General features: G+C 53.6%; 7 protein-coding genes across 7 annotated transcripts; 2 read left to right on the forward strand and 5 right to left on the reverse strand.

Moving 5' to 3' along the window:
- Nucleotides 1–51: 51 nt before the first annotated feature.
- Nucleotides 52–1,302, reverse strand: HER10_EVM0003319 (uncharacterized protein; the record flags this gene model as incomplete). Its single annotated transcript, XM_035473000.1, has 1 exon — nt 52–1,302. One exon carries the CDS (start codon nt 1,300–1,302, stop codon nt 52–54), a length of 1,251 nt encoding a protein of 416 aa, XP_035334794.1.
- Nucleotides 1,303–2,239: 937 nt separating this feature from the next.
- HER10_EVM0012881 (uncharacterized protein) lies at nt 2,240–5,425 on the reverse strand (the record flags this gene model as incomplete). Its single annotated transcript, XM_035482261.1, has 2 exons — nt 2,240–4,690; nt 4,748–5,425. 2 exons carry the CDS (start codon nt 5,423–5,425, stop codon nt 2,240–2,242), a joined length of 3,129 nt encoding a protein of 1,042 aa, XP_035335490.1.
- Nucleotides 5,426–8,394: 2,969 nt separating this feature from the next.
- Nucleotides 8,395–10,492, forward strand: HER10_EVM0003298 (protein disulfide-isomerase). The gene is made up of 2 exons (XM_035472980.1): nt 8,395–8,901; nt 8,965–10,492. The coding sequence occupies exons 1-2, from the start codon at nt 8,772–8,774 to the stop codon at nt 10,356–10,358; spliced, it is 1,524 nt and encodes a 507-aa protein (XP_035334793.1). The 5' UTR covers nt 8,395–8,771; the 3' UTR covers nt 10,359–10,492.
- Nucleotides 10,493–11,970: 1,478 nt separating this feature from the next.
- Nucleotides 11,971–13,459, reverse strand: HER10_EVM0007633 (uncharacterized protein). The gene is made up of 3 exons (XM_035477185.1): nt 13,066–13,459; nt 12,801–12,906; nt 11,971–12,553 (listed from the first exon to the last, which is right to left on the reverse strand). Exons 1-3 carry the CDS (start codon nt 13,212–13,214, stop codon nt 12,467–12,469), a joined length of 342 nt encoding a protein of 113 aa, XP_035335099.1. The 5' UTR covers nt 13,215–13,459; the 3' UTR covers nt 11,971–12,466.
- A 667-nt stretch (nt 13,460–14,126) lies between these two features.
- HER10_EVM0000970 (HIT zinc finger) lies at nt 14,127–15,107 on the forward strand (the record flags this gene model as incomplete). The annotated part of the gene is made up of 2 exons (XM_035470734.1): nt 14,127–14,391; nt 14,497–15,107. 2 exons carry the CDS (start codon nt 14,127–14,129, stop codon nt 15,105–15,107), a joined length of 876 nt encoding a protein of 291 aa, XP_035334614.1.
- A 548-nt stretch (nt 15,108–15,655) lies between these two features.
- HER10_EVM0005841 (uncharacterized protein) lies at nt 15,656–16,309 on the reverse strand (the record flags this gene model as incomplete). The annotated part of the gene is made up of 2 exons (XM_035475445.1): nt 15,656–15,962; nt 16,119–16,309. The coding sequence occupies 2 exons, from the start codon at nt 16,307–16,309 to the stop codon at nt 15,656–15,658; spliced, it is 498 nt and encodes a 165-aa protein (XP_035334973.1).
- A 3,413-nt stretch (nt 16,310–19,722) lies between these two features.
- Nucleotides 19,723–21,832, reverse strand: HER10_EVM0000536 (kelch domain-containing protein). Its single transcript, XM_035470312.1, has 3 exons — nt 21,565–21,832; nt 21,344–21,515; nt 19,723–21,295 (listed from the first exon to the last, which is right to left on the reverse strand). The coding sequence occupies exons 1-3, from the start codon at nt 21,695–21,697 to the stop codon at nt 19,999–20,001; spliced, it is 1,602 nt and encodes a 533-aa protein (XP_035334581.1). The 5' UTR covers nt 21,698–21,832; the 3' UTR covers nt 19,723–19,998.
- Between the last annotated feature and the right edge of the window lie 19 nt (nt 21,833–21,851).

Genomic DNA, 21,851 nt, shown 5'->3' on the forward strand with positions numbered 1-21,851 from the left:
CGACAAACTACTGGGGTATCAATACAAAGATGACTCTACATTCAAAGCCATCTACATCGTGGTCCACCACGCCTCTGGGATCTTTGTGAGCCGAATAGTCGCCAACGTCGAACGTGATTCACACTCCGCCACCGCTGTGATATCAGCCTCGGTTCGTTCCATGTCCTTCCTGCCCGAGTCCGCTTCCAACTTTTGTCCACAAGAGCCGCTCGACGACTCCTTGCCCACGACAGCAGCAGCAGCAGCAGAGCCCAACTCTCTATCCTCTTGCCACTCCGCCAGCTCAACCGCAAACCCCAACTCATCGCCACAGATCCGACACCTCGCCCTCCCCTTCCCTTTCTTGTCCTCCTTCTCCCCGCCCTTCCCGCCGAATAGCCGACGCAGCAAATCGACCGACCGCGCCGCGAACCTGGCTATCTTCCTCCTCCGGCGTCCGCGCTTCTGGCGGCACCCGCCGCTCTGGTGGCACCACGGTACCTTGGGCAGCACCAGGAGCTCTTCCTTCTCAGCCTCTTCCTCTTCCTTCTTCGCCTTCTTCTCTTCTTTGCTCTTCTTCGGCTCGGGCGGGAACACGCCAAGGGGATAACTCGGCGTCGGGGGCGAGTGCCGAGGAGTCTCGGGTTGAAGAAAGATACCGGGAGTGTCGTGGCCTCCATCCCTACTACCCCCTCGTCCCCCATTCACCCATCGAGCGTCGCCGCCCCACGGACTAACAGACACCAACGCCACGGAGTCCCTCTTCTTCCTCTTCTTGTCAATCTTCTTCTGCTGCTTCTCCATCTCCTTCTGTCTGATCTCCCTCTCCTTCTTACGCTTCTCCATCTCCATCTCCTCGGCCTTCTTCTTCTCCTCCTCGGAGGGCGCGGTGCTACTCTCTCCCTCCTCATCAAACTCCCTCACCAACTTGCGGACCGTCATCGTCACCTTGGTCCGCTCTTCACCACCACCGCCTGACTCGGACGAGTAAACCGACGACAATGACTGCGGTGACACAGACAGAGACGTCTTATCGAGAGAGTCATCTGCGTCGGCAATATCGGTCATGACGCTATCCTTGCGCTCTACGGCGTCATCCGCATCCGCACCATTGCGGCGGTCGTTGACAATGTACTTTTGTCTATATTCCAGGTGGAAGAGTTGGTCCCCGTCGAGACAGGTATGGTTCCCCGCCGCTGAAGACGACCGCGACGACGAGAGGTGTTGAGTCGGATTCTCGAAGAAGGAAGGATGTTGGATGACTAGGGGAAGACGGTCTAGGGGGGACCTGAGGTCCTTCATCTCTGACAGGGAGGAGATCATTGTCGGGCTTTTTTGGGGATTGGTTTGCGGGAGTCAGAGAAGGGGAACGATAGTGTGAATGGAATGGTTTTGCTGGGCTACGCTCCGAGTCCGGTCGGTGAGGCTTGATGGAGGTCGGTAGTGCTATTTCCCCTGGAACCGTCGAAGGAGCTGGTGTTTGAAGCTGATTCAGCTACAGTTGGAAGTTTGATGTAGCTATATGTGACGCTGAGGAAGCCGTCGATAGGGAGTTGGGTAGTAAAGCCGAAGGTGAAGCTATCGACGAAGCTACTGGTGTGCCTGATGGCAAAGCTATAGGTGTAGCTAGCTATTGATGAAACGAATGGCAATGTGTAGCGAATGTCCAAGTCTTGAGACGACTTTATGATTTGTATCACGATAGGTTCTAACGAATGTCGGTTGAACGAGCGGTATGGTGGAGTACCTTAACGAATGTACGGTGGTCGCGCGGACAGTATGTACCGAGGAAACCTTCACATCGACAGATTCCCGTGGGGATAGCTCGGTTTTGTGATGGCCGGGTATGAAGCCACGAGAACCTTCATGGTCAATCAGCCCCTCCGTCATGTATCCCGTATATGGCCGTACATGATATGGTAAGGTCAGCATCATGATGCAAGCCCTCCAATTCTCGCTTAGCGCCTTCTAATCACAACGAAATGTGTTAAATCATATCGCATTTTATTGATTCCGTGAGTCTGGCCCTGATCTGGTCAAGCCACTTCACGATGTCTCGTTCTCAACAAACCCGCCATCACCCATTACGTCCCAACCAACCGCACGTATCATCTACTCTGGCCCGGATCCATCACCTCGCTCATACCCCTCCCAAAACAGCTACAAGTCTTTTTCCCAAAGAATTCATGTTCTTGAAAATCAAAAGCAAGAAACGCACCCAATGACGATAATAATGACTCCAACATTTTCTCTTTGACAGTTAAGAAATGATTTCGCTTTCGTTTCGCCGGCCCTTGACACAGATGGAGACAGCTTGCCGGACCCATCTCTTCATCCTCCTTCGTACTTGCTTCGAATGACCCGGGGTGGCCGTGGCCCATTCACTATGTACAACTGTCGCGTCAGAGTTCTTCGAGCCGGTCAGACCGGTTGGTTGGGGTCGCCTGCCAGTGCGCTTGTTTACACGCTCTCGAAGGTTCAAACGCGACTTGGTGAGGCGAAGTCTGAGATTCGACAGCTTTTTCTTGAGGATCCTCGGCCGGAAAAAAGTTAAATCAGAGCTGAAGCTCCGAGAATCACTGAGATCAAATCCATCAGGGGACGCACTCAACCTATAGAGGTTCGTGTCAACTGGGTGCGCCAGAGGGATGTCGCGTTCATGCAGGTGCCCATCTCTGGAGTACCTTGCTGTTGGAGAGACACGGGCCGGTAGATTTTCCCCGTCACTTGGTGTGAGCTGTACATATCGTCTTCCTTTTCGCCGGTAAGCCATGCTGCCTTGGCGTTCCTCATGGCGTACTGGAGTGAATAGGTCCTTGGCCTGGTGAGCCGGTAAGTCGGCAAGTATGCTCTGTTTGACACTGGAGCGACGTCTGACTGTGCCGTTCTGGTCTTCTGGAATTGTGTCCACATTCAAGGCCAGTCGAGACGCTTTGAGTCGAAGTTTTTGCTTCGATGGGCTTGGAACCACAGTCACTTTCATTTTCGGACTCGGTGCATCATGGCCCGCCTGTTTGTGCTCTCTTCTGGGTTGAATCACTTCATGCTCAATGCTCGCCCGGAAAGACTCATGGTCTTCCACATCGGAATGCGCAGTAATTCTAGGACTCGACCGTGGAGTTGCAAGGATTTCGAGCTGAAAGGGTGAAAACTTGACTGGAAATCGCAAATCGTCCCCAGAGGCCCCTGACACTCGTCTCAGTTGAGCTTGCGCTTCCTTGGGGAGGGATGGCAATGCCTTCATCAAGTGCGGGACACTGCTGCTTGTACTCAAGTAATGGTTCGTAGGAATGGGGGTCGAGGAGAGTAGAAGATTGTCCGCTTTGGAGGCTGGTGGTGCTGTATGACTTCGGAGACTTGCTGTGCTGATTCGAGCAAGGGCTCGGTTTCTGCGATGGCCTCTGAAGAAAGGCCTCCACTGAAGGTCAGGATGGGTTGCGCCGTTTGCTTCAAACTCATTCACCATATTCCCCCCCTCCAGGGGGTGATTATGCTCCATTTCAGCTTTGAGGTCTTTCGACTCATCTGCATCAACCTCGTGAAGCCCAGTCGGGTCTTCATCCTTGCTCATGAAGGGTGACCTAGCAATACGCTCGAATGACGAGACCAAAGCCGCAAGGTCGGATAGGCCAGGTTCAACTGAATGGCGTAAACTCGAGCGGAGAAGCGCCGCGAGGCCACTGTGGGACGGGGCTCTTCTGGATAGCCGATCTCGATTGAGCAGCTCTAATCGCAACGTGCTGGGTTCGTTGGGGCCTGAAATGATTTCGTCCGCACTCTTGAAATGGGATTCAGACGGTGCCCCCGTTGTATGCCCCGTTGTATGCTCCACAGCGGGATGGGAAGTATCAGCGTTGGCTTCCGTTGTGTGGCCTTCATTCCCTTGCTCATGGCCTCGAGACGTGTTGGCATAGTCTTCCGCGTTTTCTTCATCTTCGACATTGTTATGTCCGATGTTTTGAGGCTTTGGAGTCGTTTGAGATTGCTGGAAAGTTGCAGTATCGACGGTCTGTGAACAATGTACAGACATGTTCAAATCGTTATCAACATCGACAGGGCGAGAAGCCGATGTCCCATCAACCTCGAACGGGAATTGTTCCAGCATTGGAGGAGTGGTTCTGGAGCTCAAGCGCTGAGAAGGTAACGTTTCTATGTCATTGGCAGGTTTCTTGGCCAAGGCTCGACAATCATCACCGGACGAATCGCTCGAGTCTTTCACAGATATGTCGACGACAGCATCAAGACGAGCCTTCGTTTCGTCTCGAAGTACCAAGGCTCTGGTAAGGCTCGATGCTCGCTGAGGAATCGGAGCTAAAGGCAGCGCCAAGGTAGAATCCCGAGGATCTGTTTGGCGTTCCGGGGTTTCAAAAGCTTCGGTGTAGTCGTAGTAGAAAGATCCTGCGGGGCGAATTGCGCGTGACAGATTGGGTTCCGAGTTTGAGGGTGATCTGTAGTACATCTCAATGACCGAGGTCAGGCTTGAGGATCTCGCACTATGATCCGTGGATGGTCGTCGTGGTCTGCTCGCAAGCTCGTTACCCCACGGGTAATGGTACTCACGATACCCAAGAGCGGATCCGGTAGGCGACACGAAAGAATTGGAATGCGGTAGAGACGGCATGGATTGGTTGATGCCGCCGGGAAACGCATTGGAAGGACCAAATCGTTGCGGTTGTGGAAAGGTTGGCTTATACGAGCCATGCACAGTCCTCTGATAAATGATGAGCTCCTGTTACGCTACACTTTGTGGAGGGCTATGAATGCTTACATATGAGATTCGATCTATTTCGACCATCCTACTGTAGTCAACAAGTCCATTCTCCGTGAGAGCCGGCGAAGATGGCCGAACTCCGGGCCGTTTCAGTCGAGTCGGGTAGGGAAACGGGGAGCGTGGTCGTTGCAAGATGCCGCTACTCGAATGGCTTTGGAGAGTACCAGATGACTTCTTACTGGACAATTTCCGAGAACCACATGTGGTCAGGGAGTATGAACGCTGGTACGGCCCATCGATTTTGGGAGAGAATGAGCTAGAGAAGGAGGTCGGAGGGCCTTCTGAGCCATACATGGAGATGATTTCTGAATTGGTGTCTCTGTCAGAGCTGTTCCATCGACGGCCGGCTCCAGAGATGGTCCGATGGCTGGCACGAGACTCAGATCTGAAGATTGTGTTAACATCGAGTCCAGTCCGTGATCTTGCGCATTGGTGTGTTGTGGCCGCTGGAGCTATTGGCTTGATGCTGAAGATGCCTATGTCGCCTGTTTCCGTTGTGGTCTTGAGCATGCTCTCAAGAGGACCGGGCGACGGAAGTAAACTAGCATTCTCGTTGACGCTTCTCAATGGTCGACGTGGTAGACCATATCCAATGGGTGGTCGAGCGTGGGACTTGTAGCTGCTGCGAAGCGAGCCATGGCTGGCGGAACGACGTTGAGCGTGGATGTTTTCCATTCGGAGAGGCTTTGACCAAGTCGTGGCACGGGTAGATGGTAATATGAAGTATCTCTACTTAACAGACACAGCAAAATCGTCGGGCACTGAAAGAGAGATCCTAAAGAGTCGACATGAAGCTATGTTGAGGCCAGCAGGGTGGCATGTTTGGGCATTGTGTCGAGCAAACATTTGGGCAGAGTTGGCAGCGGAGTGGACGTCAGTTGACCTTGACTTCTTCGCGAAGTCAAAGTAGGAAGGGACGACGATGCCGTAAAGGCAGGTATACTCATCTGGTTCGCCACCGCGACAGAGCACCTACCTCGCGATGATTTGAAGCCACAAGGAAGGCACTCCTCGAAGTACGTCCCTCATCTTGTCTCAAAGGGAGCCTCTTTACCCAATTACGTATTTATATGGAGGAGGAGCAGGCCTTTGCTTGAAAGTGCAATGTGAAAAGTCGCGTTCTCAGAGTATTCGGCTCAGATTTGGACATGATCGTGGCTAGCGAGATGAGATGTTGAAAGGGAAGGCGATTCAGGTTGCTATCCGAGTCCATCTGGAACCATGGACGGTCTCTTGCCAGTCCTGCAAGCAAACCTACCACCTAGTTGAGGCCGGCCCGTGTAAGAAGACAGAACTAACCCTGGGAGGTTGCAACAGATATTCATCGTCATCTGTCATCCGTGCACGATGATAGATGTAGCTTTCAGACCTCAAGAACGACAGACAAACGACCATACAGACTTTGGATTGTCTATTCGTAGATCGTACGCATCTAGATCCATGAAAATCGAAGGGGTGATTAACAGTTGAGTCGCTGAACCTGACAACTTTGAGGACACGATGACTTGATTGGCTTGCCATGTAGTGGCACTTGCCTGTTTAGGTAATCCTCTTGAGGATCAGTAGGTTCATGTGGTGAGCAATTTCCTGGGCGAAATTCGACAGACGATGCGAATAGGATACTATGCTCACGTTCTCTGCTGGGTAAGGTAGATGAGTGACATCTGTCCTTTTCGCTTTTCAGCCTCATTGATCGTTGAACGACTCAGTAACGCGACAAATGGTTTGCGAGGTAATATACGGAAATTGGAATACGATGCCGACGACGGCGCTCCAGCCAGCATGTGTCTTGTCTGACCATTTACATAGCACAAACCATGAGACGGATTCTTAAAGCTTCTTCAACAAGACCCCACTTGCGGCGGAGCGGCCGGGTCGGAGGCAAAGATGAGATGGAGAGTTTGGGGCGACACGGAGCATGTCAGCCGCTGCGTTGTTCGGGACACGGTTCCACTTTGTAGGCAGCGAAGCAAATGGGCAGGACGGAGTAGCATTCTGGGAGTTCTTCCGTAGAGGCGAAATAACGAAACGCGTTTGCCGATGTAAGTGTTCCTGGTCGAGTTCGTGGGTTTCCAAGTCCCTATCTCTTCTTCTGAATAGATCTGCCGTTACTTCAAAGTGTTGCCGTGGTTGCCGGCAACGCCCAACTCAAACCCCACAGCAAGTCCAGATGCAGCATCGCAGGTGCGATTATGGTTTGCGTCGATAATTTCCATGTTGGACCCTGGAAATGAGGCTGGGAGGTTTGACCACGGTATCCAGTAGAGCAGCTTGCGTCGTGAGCAATAATGGGTGGCTGGAGCTTCTCGCAGCAGCCACCTCCACTCTTTTGTCGGACTGCGAGTCGAAGCACCAAATAAGAAGCTGCCGAAAGTGGCCAGATCTGGTTTAGTGATCCGCTCCACGGTAGCATTGCCGATGGATCTCGAGCCGGCAGGGCAGCTTGGCGGGTGGTGGAGACGTTAAAATCCCACCACCAGATCCAATGGCAAGAGGGTGATCCTTGTGCTGGAATGGACAAGCTTGCAACCCCAAATACATACACCGAAGAGCTTGTTGTAACTTGTACACGGCAAAACGTGGAAATGTGTCCTTTGGGATGTTAGGAACCTTGCCGCCCCCAAGACATACGGACCCCATTGTTGGCTGTGTCTGCGTTGCATTCCTTTCGCCATAGAGGAAGGACCAAGAGACACAAACGGAAAAGGAACGAGACCACCACCACCACCACATACTTCCGTCGCAATTGAACCAACCCGAGCCTGGCGCGCAGTGAGCTGGTCCGGGCTGGAACTGGGAGGACATGGGATGGAGGTCGTAGAGAAGACGTATCTGGCCTGCCTCAAGGTCCATGGTGCCTGTGCCATCGCCAGTGCTTGTGCCATGTTGAAAGCCATTCCTCGATCAACGATGTCCTATCTGTCTCAGACCGCCCAGGCATAAGGCGGAACGTATGGAAAGGGGGGCTGTCAAGGACAATGGCCTCCGAGCGCATTTGCCCCCCGGCTTCTTTTTACGCCCTTGAGGCTCTCAGCCTCGGAGGACTGCTGACAAGCGGATCGTGGAGCTCTAACAACTTCTTCATGCACTGGCGGAGACTTGAAAGGGGACTTTGGCGTAGGCAGAAATAAGGGTGATGCCAAGGTAGAAGGCCCAGGTACATAAGGTAACGATGGCAAACTGAGCTTACGGATACTCTCCACGGCAAAAAAGGATAGGTAACCGTTCCTACCTTAGCTCAGCTTCACCTTCAAACCGCCGCTGGTCAGCCTGGCTTGATTATCAATTCACCGTAAGTTGGTGTTCCTAGCGGTCGAACGGTGGGGGGAGTGCCTGAAAGGGAGGGGAGTGAAAGCGAGTTTGCCCCTCACAACCGCAAGGTAAGGTACCTACCTAAGGAGGCACGGGCCCGCCTGTGGATTGGGGTAAGTATATTCTTGCCCGCCTAATGTCCTTCTCCTGCATGATTACTGCTGGAAAGACTTATAGGAACTTAGCCCAAAAAGAGGAGAGGGGCGTTCCCCCATCCACTCATCCACCACAGACACTGCAGCCGCCTGAGTGAATGCATGAGCTGACGGGCGGTTCCTGGAAAAAGGGACACCTGTTCTCAATTGCCCTTTAGAAATCCGGAATCTTTCTCCAGAACCTCTTCCACCCTCTACTTAAGACCAAAGCCTTCCCCATTCACTCCGGTCTGAAGTTAGACTTGACAGCCTCGCCTTCTCCACGAGTGTACTTTTTTCTTTCTTTCTTCACTGTTCATTCTTCAGATCAAAGAAAGGTAAGCTTCCTCTCAACACTTCACTTACTCCCCAAGCTATCACCAAGCTTCATCGGTTGCATGAGGTAGCAACAGACGGTCGCCACCACCGCCAAATCTACACAGCTCTGCCTCTCCTGAAGCTGGACAGAGCCCCCAATCCTTCTTTCTACAATTCGTCCACCATCAAGACTCTCCGCAATAGCATCACCAATCGCTCGTACCAAAGCTAACATTTCTCCTCCTCGCAAGATCAAGATGTTCTGCAAGCGTGTTGCCCTTGGCCTTTTGGCCGCCGCTGCTGCGGTTTCCGCCTCCGATGTTGCCCAGTTGAAGAAGGATGACTTCGCCGACTTCATCAAGACCAACGACCTCGTCCTCGCTGAGTGTGAGTCTCCCTCCTTTGCCTAGCTACCCTCGAGTCGAATAAATACTGATCGTCGACGTCTAGTCTTCGCTCCCTGGTGCGGTCACTGCAAGGCTCTCGCTCCCGAGTACGAGGAGGCTGCCACCTCCCTTAAGGAGAAGAACATCAAGCTCGTCAAGGTCGACTGCACTGAGGAGTCCGATCTCTGCCAGGAGTACGGCGTTGAGGGCTACCCCACCCTCAAGGTCTTCCGTGGCCCCGACAACGTCTCTCCCTACTCTGGCCAGCGCAAGGCTGCTGCCATCACCTCCTACATGGTGAAGCAGTCCCTGCCCGCCGTCTCCATCCTCACCAAGGACACCCTTGAGGAGTTCAAGACCGCCGACAAGGTCGTCCTCGTCGCCTACATCGACGCCGCTGACAAGGCCTCCAACGAGACCTTCACCAAGGTCGCTGAGAAGCTCCGCGACACCTACCTCTTCGGTGGCGTCAACGACGCCGCTGTTGCTGAGGCTGAGGGCATCAAGGCCCCTGCCATTGTCCTCTACAAGTCTTTCGATGAGGGCAAGGCCACCTTCACTGAGAAGTTCGACGCTGAGGCCATTGAGACCTTCGCCCAGACCGCCGCCACTCCCTTGATCGGTGAGGTCGGCCCCGAGACCTACTCCGGCTACATGTCCGCTGGCCTTCCCCTCGCCTACATCTTCGCCGAGACCCCCGAGGAGCGTGAGGAGCTTGGCGCCGCCCTGAAGCCCATCGCTGAGAAGTACCGCGGCAAGATCAACTTCGCTACCATCGACGCCAAGGCGTTCGGTGCTCACGCCGGCAACCTCAACCTCGCCACCGACAAGTTCCCCTCTTTCGCCATCCAGGAGACCGTCAAGAATCAGAAGTTCCCCTTTGACCAGGAGAAGAAGATCACCCACGATGAGATCGCCAAGTTCGTTGAGGAGTTCTCTTCCGGCAAGATGAAGCCCAGCATCAAGTCCGAGCCCATCCCTGAGTCCAACGACGGCCCCGTCACTGTCGTTGTCGCCAAGAACTACGAGCAGGTTGTCCTTGATGACAAGAAGGATGTCCTGATTGAGTTCTACGCCCCCTGGTGCGGTCACTGCAAGGCTCTGGCCCCCAAGTACGAGGAGCTTGGTGAGCTGTACCAGAAGTCTGAGTTCAAGGACAAGGTCGTCATCGCCAAGGTTGACGCTACTGCCAACGACGTTCCCGATGAGATCCAGGGCTTCCCCACCATCAAGCTCTACCCCGCAGGCAACAAGGATGCCGCCGTCACCTACTCCGGCTCCCGCTCCATCGAGGACCTGATCGAGTTCGTCAAGGAGAACGGCAAGTACAAGGCCGAGGTCTCTGTCAAGGAGGAGGGCGCCGAGGAGAGCCAGGCCGCCCCTGCTGCCACCGAGAAGGAGGCTGAGAAGGCCAAGGAGACCGAGAAGGCCAAGGAGGATGCTCACGACGAGTTGTAAAAGAATTCTGGGTTCACTATGAAATGACACTTTGGGACGTCCCATGGGATAGGGACTATATACCTCTTGCGCGTTAGGTCGACTCTTTGCATTATGGTCTGCGGGTAAATTAACGTTATGAAATTCGAGCACATGTCTAAAGTTTCTCCTCTACTGCGTAAATCGTGACCTGAAATCTCGGTGACTCTACTTGGCTTTTTGACGTTCCGTGAATTAATATGTTGTCTGTTGAGAGCCACACGACGCAAGACTGAGAGGCGCGCATCACACCGACCTAACACTTGCAAAGAGGTAGTCTTCGTCCAAGAATTCCGCCCTACTCCTTGGACGTCCTGGTTTACAAGCTCCCCAGCATAGCCGTTCTTTATACCGCAACTTCCGATGCTATCTTGCCCTTGGCCTTCACACAAATATCTCATTCCAGCAGGACTCGATCATTCTCATTCATCACACACGCAGAAGTACTCTTCTGGAAGATTTGCCTTATCAATGGCTGCAAAAAGATTGACGTCCCTTGACAATTGTGGTGATAGTCGTTACCAAGAGGCAACGATTCAAATTTCCAGCGAAAAATTCACTGGCTCCACCGAGCTTGCTCGGCAGTGTGTTGAAGCGTAGTATTGGACATAGATTGACAGTAGGTAGATTGTGCGACATTGAGACTTTGAGCCGTGGTGCGTATGCTGCTACCAAAGATTCTCCGTGTGCCAGTCTTTTATGCTGATCGTGGTGAAGCATCACAAGAGCTTCGGGGAGAAGGGAAAGGATGTGTGCCTTGGAGGGTTGTAGTAGCGTTTTCGCTACGCCTTTCTCCTTTTCTTGAAAACGAGTTACGTCGGAGCCGCATGTTCTGGATGCGAAGCGGTAGCGGCTTTTGGAGTGTCGTACAGAAACTCTGCCCTTTTCATAACGTCAATATGTAGCTCATCGAATCGATGTATTATCCTCCAAGTATCTTGATGTGATGCGCATCTGTGTCCTGTATATCTGCGTTTAGAATATTCCCAGCTACATAAGAGGCTTTTCTTACCCTCTTAACTTTCAATTCTGGTATGCTTACAAGTCTAGAGCAGTTCATTACACTCGTTATCATCCTTTGGGTTTGCTGCGGACGTACATACTTGAGATTATAGAGTGAGGCGGAGGGATACGGTAAATTAGACTATCAGGTATTATCTGCGTGAACTTTCATCAAGGTGCCTCAGGTCGTATTTGCTTCGCCAACTTTTCTATCAGAAATCCAGGCAACGTGAAAGTCAAGAAACGGATACGAGAGCAGGGCAGAAAGGAGTGGAACTGCAGGTCTTATGCTTCAAGCTGCGCCAGCCCGTCACACTCCAAGTGTCGGTCGGCATGCTCACGAATGGCAATCCACGTTCACACTTGAATGGCGCAAGTTCAATGAGAGATGGCAGATTGAGTATAAAACCGTATTCATCATTATTGGAACATCAAGACTGATTACAAAGACGAAGCAAGAATGGAAGACGAGAAAAGAAACACAACCTGAGAAACCTGAGGTTCTTGAAACTTGCTTGTCGTATTTAATTGAGGGAGGGCACCTGAACAGACTGCGCCAGAGCCTTTTATCCGAAGACGGTAGACTTGAAGAAGAGGTGAGCCAACAACATCATGGAAATGTCGCTCCTCGAAATGGCCATTCTCAGATTCTTGGCTGCCGTAAGCTCGGGTGGCTGTCTCGGTCGTGCCTTGAGCTTGAGCGAGAGCGGCTGAGTGAACACGACTCGGACTGTAAAGAGAAGTCACTCTTGGGGGGACACTTTAGACACGTCCTTGCAGAAACTCCCACGCCTTGTAAGCATATTATTACAGTCTTTGATATACACGAGCTCTTCGACCTCGATCTCCACGACACGATTCATAAACCATACCACTGAATCGAAGGAACCTCACGCAGGAAAGAGTAAGAAATCGGACGTTGTTTGGAAAATTTCCGGTCGTAACCATTGTGCTGTGCTGCTTTTTTTGTGCTGACTTCGCCTCGAAAAACCTCACCGTCCATTACCACGGCGTGCCCCTCGGCATCTCGCGTCCTCGTTACACTCGCATCCTCCTTGTTCCCCTTTTCAACGTTGCGACATCTCTGTTTACTTCCTCTTGCGCTCGATGGCGTCCATCTTCTCTTCCAATACCTCAACGTACTTGGTCACGCGCTGGACGGCGGCTTGGAGTGCCTGGAGGAATACGATCGGGTTAGCTCATTGAATGTTCGTGTAGTGTTCGTCGCGGAGATATGTGGTATTGCTGGGATATTGGGAGAGCAGGAGAAGCGAGGCAGCGCCGGGAAGCGTTCCGGAGCAGCGCACACGACGCAAAGAACACCACGCCCAGAACCACTCAAGGATGTGGGAGAGACCAGGGCGATGGACGCGAGGAACCTCGAGGAGGCAGGAAGGTAGATAATGAGATACAATGACGCACGTAAATGTCCTCTGTCAGGAGCTCGTTGGAGGTCTTGTATTCTTGGAGGATGTAGGAGTAGACACCGGCGCCGGCGAGGGAGCTGCCGAGGAAGAAACCGAACAGACTGTTTGAGGTTTGATTCGTTAGCAAAGATATCATCATCTCTCTCTATGCGGTCATGAAGTGGTGGCGGCCGGCATCCCAAAACCCTCACGAGACCTAATTGGTCTCGTGGACGAGATGCAGGACAGCTGCCTCCGGGGCAGAGGAGCTCAAGACATACCCTCCACGGAAAGCACCGACGGGTTTCCGGGCCGGCAGGGGCGCGGCGACGGCGTCGCGCAGGGGAGATGAGGTCTGAAAGTTGCGGGCGGCGCGGAGAGGGAGGCCGGAGGCGCGGGGGAGGGCGCGGGTGACGATGCGGGAGGCCATTGTGGTTTTCGGGTGATGTCGTGCGTGGAGCTCGGCTAGAGAGGGAGGATGGATGCTCTGTCGGCGGGAGGAAATGGAAGGCGACCCGGTCGGAATTGGACGCGGAGTGTGGAAATGAGGAGGGAATGGAGCTCGGTCGGCTTGCGTGCTGATGATGTTGTGTTTTGTGGTGGTGGTGGTGGAAGTTATGGGGTTTGGAGATGGCGTAGACCAGGTTCGATGAGGTCGGTCGGGTCGGTGCTCTGGGGGCGAGGTGCGGTTAACTTGGGCGGGAACCTGGAAGCTCTGTCCCAGCCGTGTTACGTCGTTTACCTCTCTAAGGCGGCGCTGCGGCGCTGCACGGCTGCAGTGAGGTACCTCAGTCAGGTACCGCGTCCGCCTGCGCCGGACCAGCGAGAGCACAGAGGGCGGGATTAGCCGGGACGCCATTGAGAGTATCCTATTGGCCAGAATGGCGCGGTCGACCAGCCGGCTTTTGCTGGGGATTGTCTGGGACTCTGGGGAGTGGCTTCATGATCCACTGAAGGGGGTTCGGGAATGCGGCTCATGGGCGCATTCGGCACTTGTCGGCTTCTGAGCGCATGGAACTTGTCACGGCGTTAGGATTCCTTTCAAAGTTGATCAAACTATCAATTTGTTATCCATTGTGTACCTAAGTGTCAATTGCTTGAATACGAGTAAAGTATTAGTTACCGAGGTCTCAACGTACAACCTGGGGAAGCTCTCCGCTAGGTGCTCGTCTGTAACCAACACACTCTCATTGGCCAATAATCAGCCACTCAACGTCGTCTCTTCTGATTCGCTACAAAAAAGTTCAAGCTCAGAGACTCCAGAACCCAGAGAGCTCCAAGTCAAACCACCACACTCCTCCACCCTCTCCAAAAACCCTGCCGCAACATCTCCAACCTCGACATGAATAATTTTGGTGTCTACGAGCTCGCCAGCAGCAAAGTCACAAACGCCCCGGGATGGGCTTACGTTCCCGATACGGGCCTTAACCCGGCCGCCGCCGCCCTCCAGCCCGCGAACCGTAAGCGCGCCGCTCGAAGCAAGGCGAACCCAACCGCCTCAGACCTCACCGTCCGCCAAGAAGCCAAGATCCGCAAGGAGCTCGAGCAGCTGGACCGCGACGGTGGACGCGATGCCTCGATACCCATCCCGGCCAAGGCCTCGAGAGGTACGCCTGTCCCCATTACCCCATGCCTCGCAATACGCTGTAGGGGGCCGACGTAGTGAAGCGCAATGCGACGGCCAAACTAACGACGACTTGACGGAATCACAGGCCAGAACAAGAGCACGCCAGCGATTCGCAAAATCCTCCAATCCCAAAAGACCTTCCACAACCACTGCGACGACCACCTCGCCCTCCTCTCCCACGCCGGAAACACGCCGGCGCCGCACCCGAACCAGCACACAGCCAAACCGGCCAATAAACCGCCCCATCCGAACCAGCACACCAAGCGCAACGCCGCCAAGCGCTCCAAGACATCGACGCCAAAGACGCCAGCGGAACCGGAGGACGTCGAGATGACGCCCGCGCCGGCAGCAGAAACGCAAGAGGACTCCGCGACGGCGACAGGCCCGGTGCTGACGCCCTACGATAAACCGGGCCCCGCGCCGCATCCCGGCGACGACGATCCGCTGCTCGTGTCGCGGGTGCCTGCGATGCCGACGGACGAGGAGCTCAAGTGGCTGCTCTCGCGGCCGATGTTGAGTTTCTGGGACGCGAGGGCCGAGTGGGGCGACGACGATACGCGGTATCCTGAGCGGAGTTTCTGCGAGGTGTGCGGGTATTGGGGCCGGGTGAAGTGTATGAAGTGCGGGACGAGGGTTTGCGCTTTGGATTGTCTTGAGACGCATCGGGAGGAGTGTTTTACGAGGTACGGCATTTGAGAGATTGAGGGGTTATTTAGCTACTTTGGTACGGGTTTGGTGGCGCACATGGCATTGTGATTGACACTTTGCGACTATGTTTGGATATGGGATAAGCATGGATGGTGAACGGCCAGGCGTTATGATACCCCCCTTTTGTCAAGTTGGTTTAAAAAGGATGGAAAAAGGTGATTTTGATTGGATGGCTTTGATCGCCAACAGGTCTGGATTCAAGACAAACATCCCCTATGAGGAATTTGTACAGATGCGAATGTGGTTTCTACAAGCGCGTTGTATATATATACGGTTGAAGATGTTGCCCTTGAAAGAGGGCAGACAAACTCCGATCCCAAAACCCTTTTCATCAAAATCATGAAGCCACGGCACAGAAGATGCCCGCAGCAAGAAAGAAAAAAACGAGGCATATCAACTGATGTGAACAGCCTCTGTGAGAAGAAAGTAAGAAGAAAAGAGAGAGAGAAAACACATCAGACACGACCAGAACCATCCCCTCATCCACCGCCCAGACACAATGCAAAAGCCGAAGCGCACATTCGAAGTTTTTTCTCTTACAAGTCGTCCATGCTAAACGAGTTCTTGAGCGTAAACTCCACATCGCCGACCGTCGCGCCGCCGGCGCACACGGCGCGGAGGCTGCCGGTGGGGCACTTGTCGCGGGCGGCGCGGACGCACTGCTCCCACTTCGTCTTTGAGATGGTGATCTGCGCGCCCTCGACGGTGGTCTTGAGGCTGAAGCGGGCGGAGCCGGCTTGGCCGACTGTGGTGGAGGGGTTTCCGTGGCAGGCGTCGACGGAGCCCGAGATGCCGCCGCAGATGGCGAGTTCTGCTGCGTTTTGGTCGTGGAAGACGATGTGGCTGTGAGTGTGTTAGTTGATATTCGTATATCATGTGGGATTTGATATTGGATTGGGAATTGAAATGATGTATGTTGCTGGGAGAAGGGGAGGAGAGAAGAGAGTGTGTAGTGGAAAGGGTTCTTGTGTAAGTCATGTGGGTGAAAGAGAGACGTACGCGTTGCGGTCGACGCAGGTGGCTTCCACCATGGCGGCCGGGTTCACGGGCTCCTGCATGCGCATGCTGAGAACCTCAAAGTGCTGCTGGGGCACGGTGAAGCGGGGCCAGTTGTGTCTTCCGGCCGGAGCGGCGAGGGCCGCGGTGGCTGTGAGGAGGAGGACAAAGGTATGGATGAGCGTGGAGAACATGGTTGCGGCTGTTGAGAGTAGGTAGTTTGATAGGTTGAGTGAGAAGAGGTTTTGGTGCAAGTGAAACTTTGAGGTTTTGATGGCTTTCAGTCGTGGATATGGGATGACTGGAAGAAGGACTTCGTTTCGGAGAGTTCGTTTAATTTGAGGGATGAGTAGATCGATGCTTTGAAGGTTGAGAGTGACCTTTTGGTGTAGTGTTGCCAAGTCGATCGTGAGATATCTCGGGTGAGTTTGGTTTGTAAGTTTTGGTGTGTTTGGTCGTCGAGACGAGGTTTGGTTTAGAACGGAGCAAAGAGGGCTTCTTGGAAGAAAGAATGGAACAGATCACAGATCATCAAAGGTTGGAAGAAAAAGAAGGAAAGTGACTGTCAACAGACTGTCTGGATTGTTTCTTTCGAAAAGAATGTGGAAAGAGAAACAAGTTTCGAACAATTCAAGCTGAAGGAGAAGTAGAAGTAGGAAAAGAGTAGGGAGGACGAGCAAGCCACTAAGTAGGTTTCGCAAGCCGCCATATTCACAAACCCAGAAATCCTTTTTCCTCCCGCGCGCACTTTGGGCTGTGAGCTATTACTAGGTTGCATCCGCAAGGTATTACTTCTGTAAACTTCCTCACTTTCACTTTGCACCACCACCCCCCCTGGACCCTGGGACCCCCAGTCTTTTGCAAATCCAAGAGCCGGCTTCCCCATGTCGCAATGAAGTGGAGGGTCTAGGGGGGAGGGGTGGCGCGAAACTTGGCTGACTGTATCCGCAAGAGAATGGCCTTGAACTTGGTAACCGCCTCTGGATGTACGCAGTATGGAGCTCTGAGCCCCATTTCAATATGGATCCCTGATTTCTCCTTCCCATTATCGAAAGGCAAAAAGAAGAGCGGACGCGGGCTGCGGGACGCGGAACCAGACGTTTGTCACGTTTGTGCGGTTGCGTACGTTGCTTGCGTTGCGAGGATTGCGTTGCGTGCTTTCGTCTCTCCATAGCCACAGGTTCTCCTCTTTCCTGCTGCCGGCCCGGTGAGATGGGTGAAACTGGGAGGAACTTTCCGCTACCCAAAGAGCACCGCGCCGGGATCGCTTCTGTGCCTTTGCAGATATGGTCCGCCTTGCCGCCTGCTTGAATGCTTGCTCACCGGAGAGTTGAGACTCGAGACTCGAGGCTCATTAAAACGGACGTTGTATGTGGGAGTTCCCTCAACCTCGGTCGGTGTAGCACAGCTTCGAGTCCGCCACGTTCTGGTGCCTGAAGGCTGACGGGGGCCCTGACGCTGTCGCCTGAAGAGGGGGCTATTCCCTACTAACCTTAGTATCATTAGAGTAGGTGTCACTAAAAGCAAAGCCTGTGTTTAGAGTCTGCCAAGAGCAGAATGGCTGTGTGAACGGATGAAACCAATGCCTCTTTTTCTTCTCTCCTGGCCATGCAATTTCTTAGTCAGTCGGCCTCTACTATGGCGCTCTCTTACTCCCACGAGAGTGGTGTGGCCAGATGTCCAGGACATGGGGCGTCGTTCCCGCCCTCGGATCGCCGGTTCGCTGTTTAGGACCGCCGCTGGGCGCATGAGATTCGATACTGGGCGAGTTTGCAAGGGTAACACCACATAGGTATCAACTCCAAGGTGCGGGAGAAAGGGAGAGAGGGGAGCGTTCCATCGGATAAAGCCAAGCATCGTCATTCCATCATGCCCTACCAGCCAACTATGGGACGGTGATGGACGCAGCCCAAGGGATGATCGGACACTGGTCTGCAGCGTAGAATGCAGAAGCACAGAAGGTAAGGTGGTAGTCAAAGTCCCCCCTGAAGAGCAGGAAAAATCCCAAAAGGATGGGATCTCTTGAAGGAACAAGTTTCGGTGATCACTTGGCCGTCCAATCGACACGGCGGCGGTCATCCGGAGTCGCAAGGTGAAACAGGGCCAGCGGCGGCCCAGCACTCAAAGTAGGCCACCAGCCACGCCCCCCCTTCCCTTCAAAGCGGCAGGCGACCTTGGCTCATTCGTGCGGTAGCGGTTGCGGTTGTCGGTAGGTACTCAAGCACTTCTCTCGCAAACTGCTGCAGCCCGCGAGGAACGGTAGTCCTTCTTCGGCCCAGGCGATAGGTGCCCATTTTAAGCCTTCTGAAACTCGACCGGTGGGGTCCCCTATCCCGGTATTCCCGCGTCTCTCCACGCCTGGCGCGACTTATGGGCTGCGAATACCACCTACCACAGTCGTGCAGTTGCCCCGGATTCGCCTCCCCTTTCTGGAGTGCATCTTTGGCGGTGGACGATGGACGATAGGCTGAGAACAACTATGCCGTCTGCAGAAAGAGAGCTTGAAAAGCGCTTGTCTGCACTTCTGCAGGATGGAGAAGGCAAAGGACGCGGGGGTGTTCGATGATGATGCGTTTGCATGCACTTGCACCGCAAAAGGCCAGCCGGAGCTTAAGCTCAGCCAGAAGTCGGGTGTTGCTTGCTTCTCTTTTCGTCTCAACTATCTTGATAAGCCGCTGCCGGTCAATAGGATGCGCAGCGATATAGAAGATCCCCGAGAATAGCCACAGAGTGCAATTCATTTCTAACCACCCCCGCTGCTGCTACTGCTGGTGCTAAGGTACATAGTGGTCTTGGGTCTTTGGTTCTTCATGCTATTGCACTATTGATCAGTCATCTGTGTATCTCGTTGTTTATCAGATACTCTGGCGAGTTTGCCCAGACTTTGGGTCCGTTAACCATATTTTTTTCGTCCTTCCTTCTTCGGACTCCTCGAAATCTCCAGTCCAGGTTCTTTTCCCAGGTGCCGAGTAAGCGAGGCTCCGCGTCGTCCCTTGGCTCTGGCGATCCCCGAGCTGATGATGACATTTCGACGATGCATTCTGCTCGACGGGCCTAAATTGGCGGATAGATATCTGACATGTCCGCCACGCGATCCCATGATCTGTCTTGAATCGCCAACTTCCACTGAACGAATGCGATAGGTGTTATTCGTGTCCTTACGTAGAGTCTTCATAGACGACGCCGTAGTTCATGATCAACAGCCCACTTCAAAAGGTCCCCCCTGGCCCCATCGATCGGCTGTCCGCCTTGCCTGGCCTGCTCTTTCTCCATGTTTCGTCCTTATTGTCCCCCCCTGGCCCGACCTTTGTGGCCAAAGGGGGATCCCATGCTGAGCCTGTCCGTGGCAAGCGTGGGACCGTGGTGGCTTGACTCTTTGGACGAACCCACCAGCAAAACTTTACTTGACAACTTGACATATCAGTCTTAAATGAATAAGAGCCATTTTCGTAAATTGCGTACGAGCTGAGTGTATAATCCCGCTTGCCATTTTTCTGCGCAGGGGAAATGCGCGAGGGAAAAAGTTTCCTAGAATAACTATCCGTTCCTGGAAAACAAATCAACCGCAAAAGGCTGTGCACCGCCAGGAACGAGCCCTACCGTCTGTCGTCGGCGGCCCGTCACTTAGTCAGTTGACGAGGGTGCGGATAGTAATTCGATATTAACATGCGCTCATCGCCTCATTGAAAGTCATGACTTGTTTGCTTCCTTTTTTTCCTGCCCAAGAGATCCGTACATACTTTTTCTTGTCTAATTGTTTGTCAGTATACGGTGGACCTCGGTCAATTAGCAATAGCCGCAATTTGTCATCATCTCGAACTCATCTCTTTTGGCTGCAAAAGTCCTGTGTCACTCCTAACCTTATCACGTCGTGAACCCAAACTCAGCCTTGCTGTTTTTGCTTGCTCTGCCCACAGACACCGCACACTCCAAAGTCACCGGGGTTGAGATACTGGCTGCCCTGGCACGCGGCGCCCTCGCAGCGCCAGGCGTTCGGTACGCTTGCCGGGTCCAGCACGTGGGAGCAGACGGCGCACGTTATCGACAGGGCAGAGTTGGCAAACGAGCAGACTCCACAGATGGACTCGGTCTCACTTTCTCGTCCATCTTCGGCCGTTGTCGCTGCGGCCGCAGCTCTATTAGACTTTGGCGCTGATATCGCCGCTGACTCCGTCGTCGCGGCCGTGACCCTCTGTCTCTCGGCCGACGGCGACACCGTGGATGACGCGCTGGGCGGTGAGATCGGATGACGGGTTGCTATTGACCGGGGTTTGTCTCGCGCCTCTCTCTTGATTGTGGGGGTTGCACTCGCGATATCTAAAATTGGCGCCTCCTGATCGTCGTCCGGCTCCTCCTTGACCTTGACTCGAGGAGGAACTTCTTGCTCTGGCCTCCGGATCGTCGGTGCTTCCTTGCGCGATAACTCTGCTACTCGATTCGGTGGTGGCACACTTGAAGCTTCAGCTTCGTCCACGGGCTCGCGCTTGAACTTGAGATGCGTCTGGCGCCATTGCTTCACCGACGCCTGTAACTCTTGTAGCTCGTTCTGGGCGTCCTGGTCATCGGGGTTCTCGTCTTCGCAGACCTTGATCATGCCCCTGCCCTTGCCGTCCTTGATCACCTTACCATCGATGTCGACAGCGTCTTCGTTCGTTATGTCCGCCGGATCGTCCTCGTACTCGCTTTCGCCGCTATCCTCATCCTTAACCTCGTTTTTGATGTCTTCTTCGGGCTCCTTTTTCGGCTGGTCGAATCGTGCGAGCGCCGCCGCGGCTCGTAATTCACGTCCACGAGCACTCCCAGCCACGCGTGGTTTTGCTTGCGTGCGCTTGCCGCCTTCCAACTTGACTTTTGTCTCCTCGTCAGCACCTAGGGCTGTGCCGTTGGCGCCAAATTTCTTCAGGATTCGGCGCTCCTTTTGCTCCTTGTAGGACAGCTTTGGCTTGATCTTCCTCTTGCGTCCACGGGAGCGATATGTGCCGCCACACAGGTGCTCCGGCAGCGGTTCAGAGGGAAGAGCGACGTTGTTCTGGAATTGTCCCGTTCCCAGCAGGGCACCACGACCCCAGATGCCTTCACCAGAGTACCCTCGCTGCCAGAGCCCTCGCATCTGCTCGGCATAATTGTTTCTGACTGCCCAGAATGCTCTAGAATGATTCATTTGCTTGCAGTGCGCCAGCCTTCGTTCCGTCAGCAATGGGTCATCAGGGACACTACAGCAGACTTACTCGTGCATCATCACCATCTGAACATACTCAAATGGTAGCCATCGTCCTGATTGAGACTTGAGCACAAGCTGAATGATTTCACCGGCGTTGAAATTCCTGCCCACGAACTCCCTGTTGAACTCGTACTGCTCCAGAGACATCACCGAAAGGTGGTGCTCTTTCATGATCGGTACTAAATCTGATCAGCCAGACCCATCTCTATAGCAAGAAGAGCCACGTACAACATTGTGCGGCAATTCTTTCGAGGAAATCCTGGGCAATCTTTTCATCGCGGCCTTTCAGAGGCTTGATGAAGATGATCCGGTCGTTTGGATGCGAACGTTTCGCATTCAGCCGCTGGATGCCGATCGGCATAGTGACACTAACAAGGATTCGGGACTGAAATGTCAAAGGTGCAAGCCGTGGAATCGTTTGCTTTCTTGACCAATCTTTCCGTGAATTTTCAAGTCTTTACTGGGTATCAATAATATCCAGAGCGGAATATTCGATGGAAAGAAGTGATGCGTCC

This window comes from Colletotrichum scovillei (genome assembly GCF_011075155.1).
Source record: "Colletotrichum scovillei strain TJNH1 chromosome Unknown Contig00004, whole genome shotgun sequence".
Lineage (NCBI taxonomy): Eukaryota > Fungi > Ascomycota > Sordariomycetes > Glomerellales > Glomerellaceae > Colletotrichum > Colletotrichum scovillei.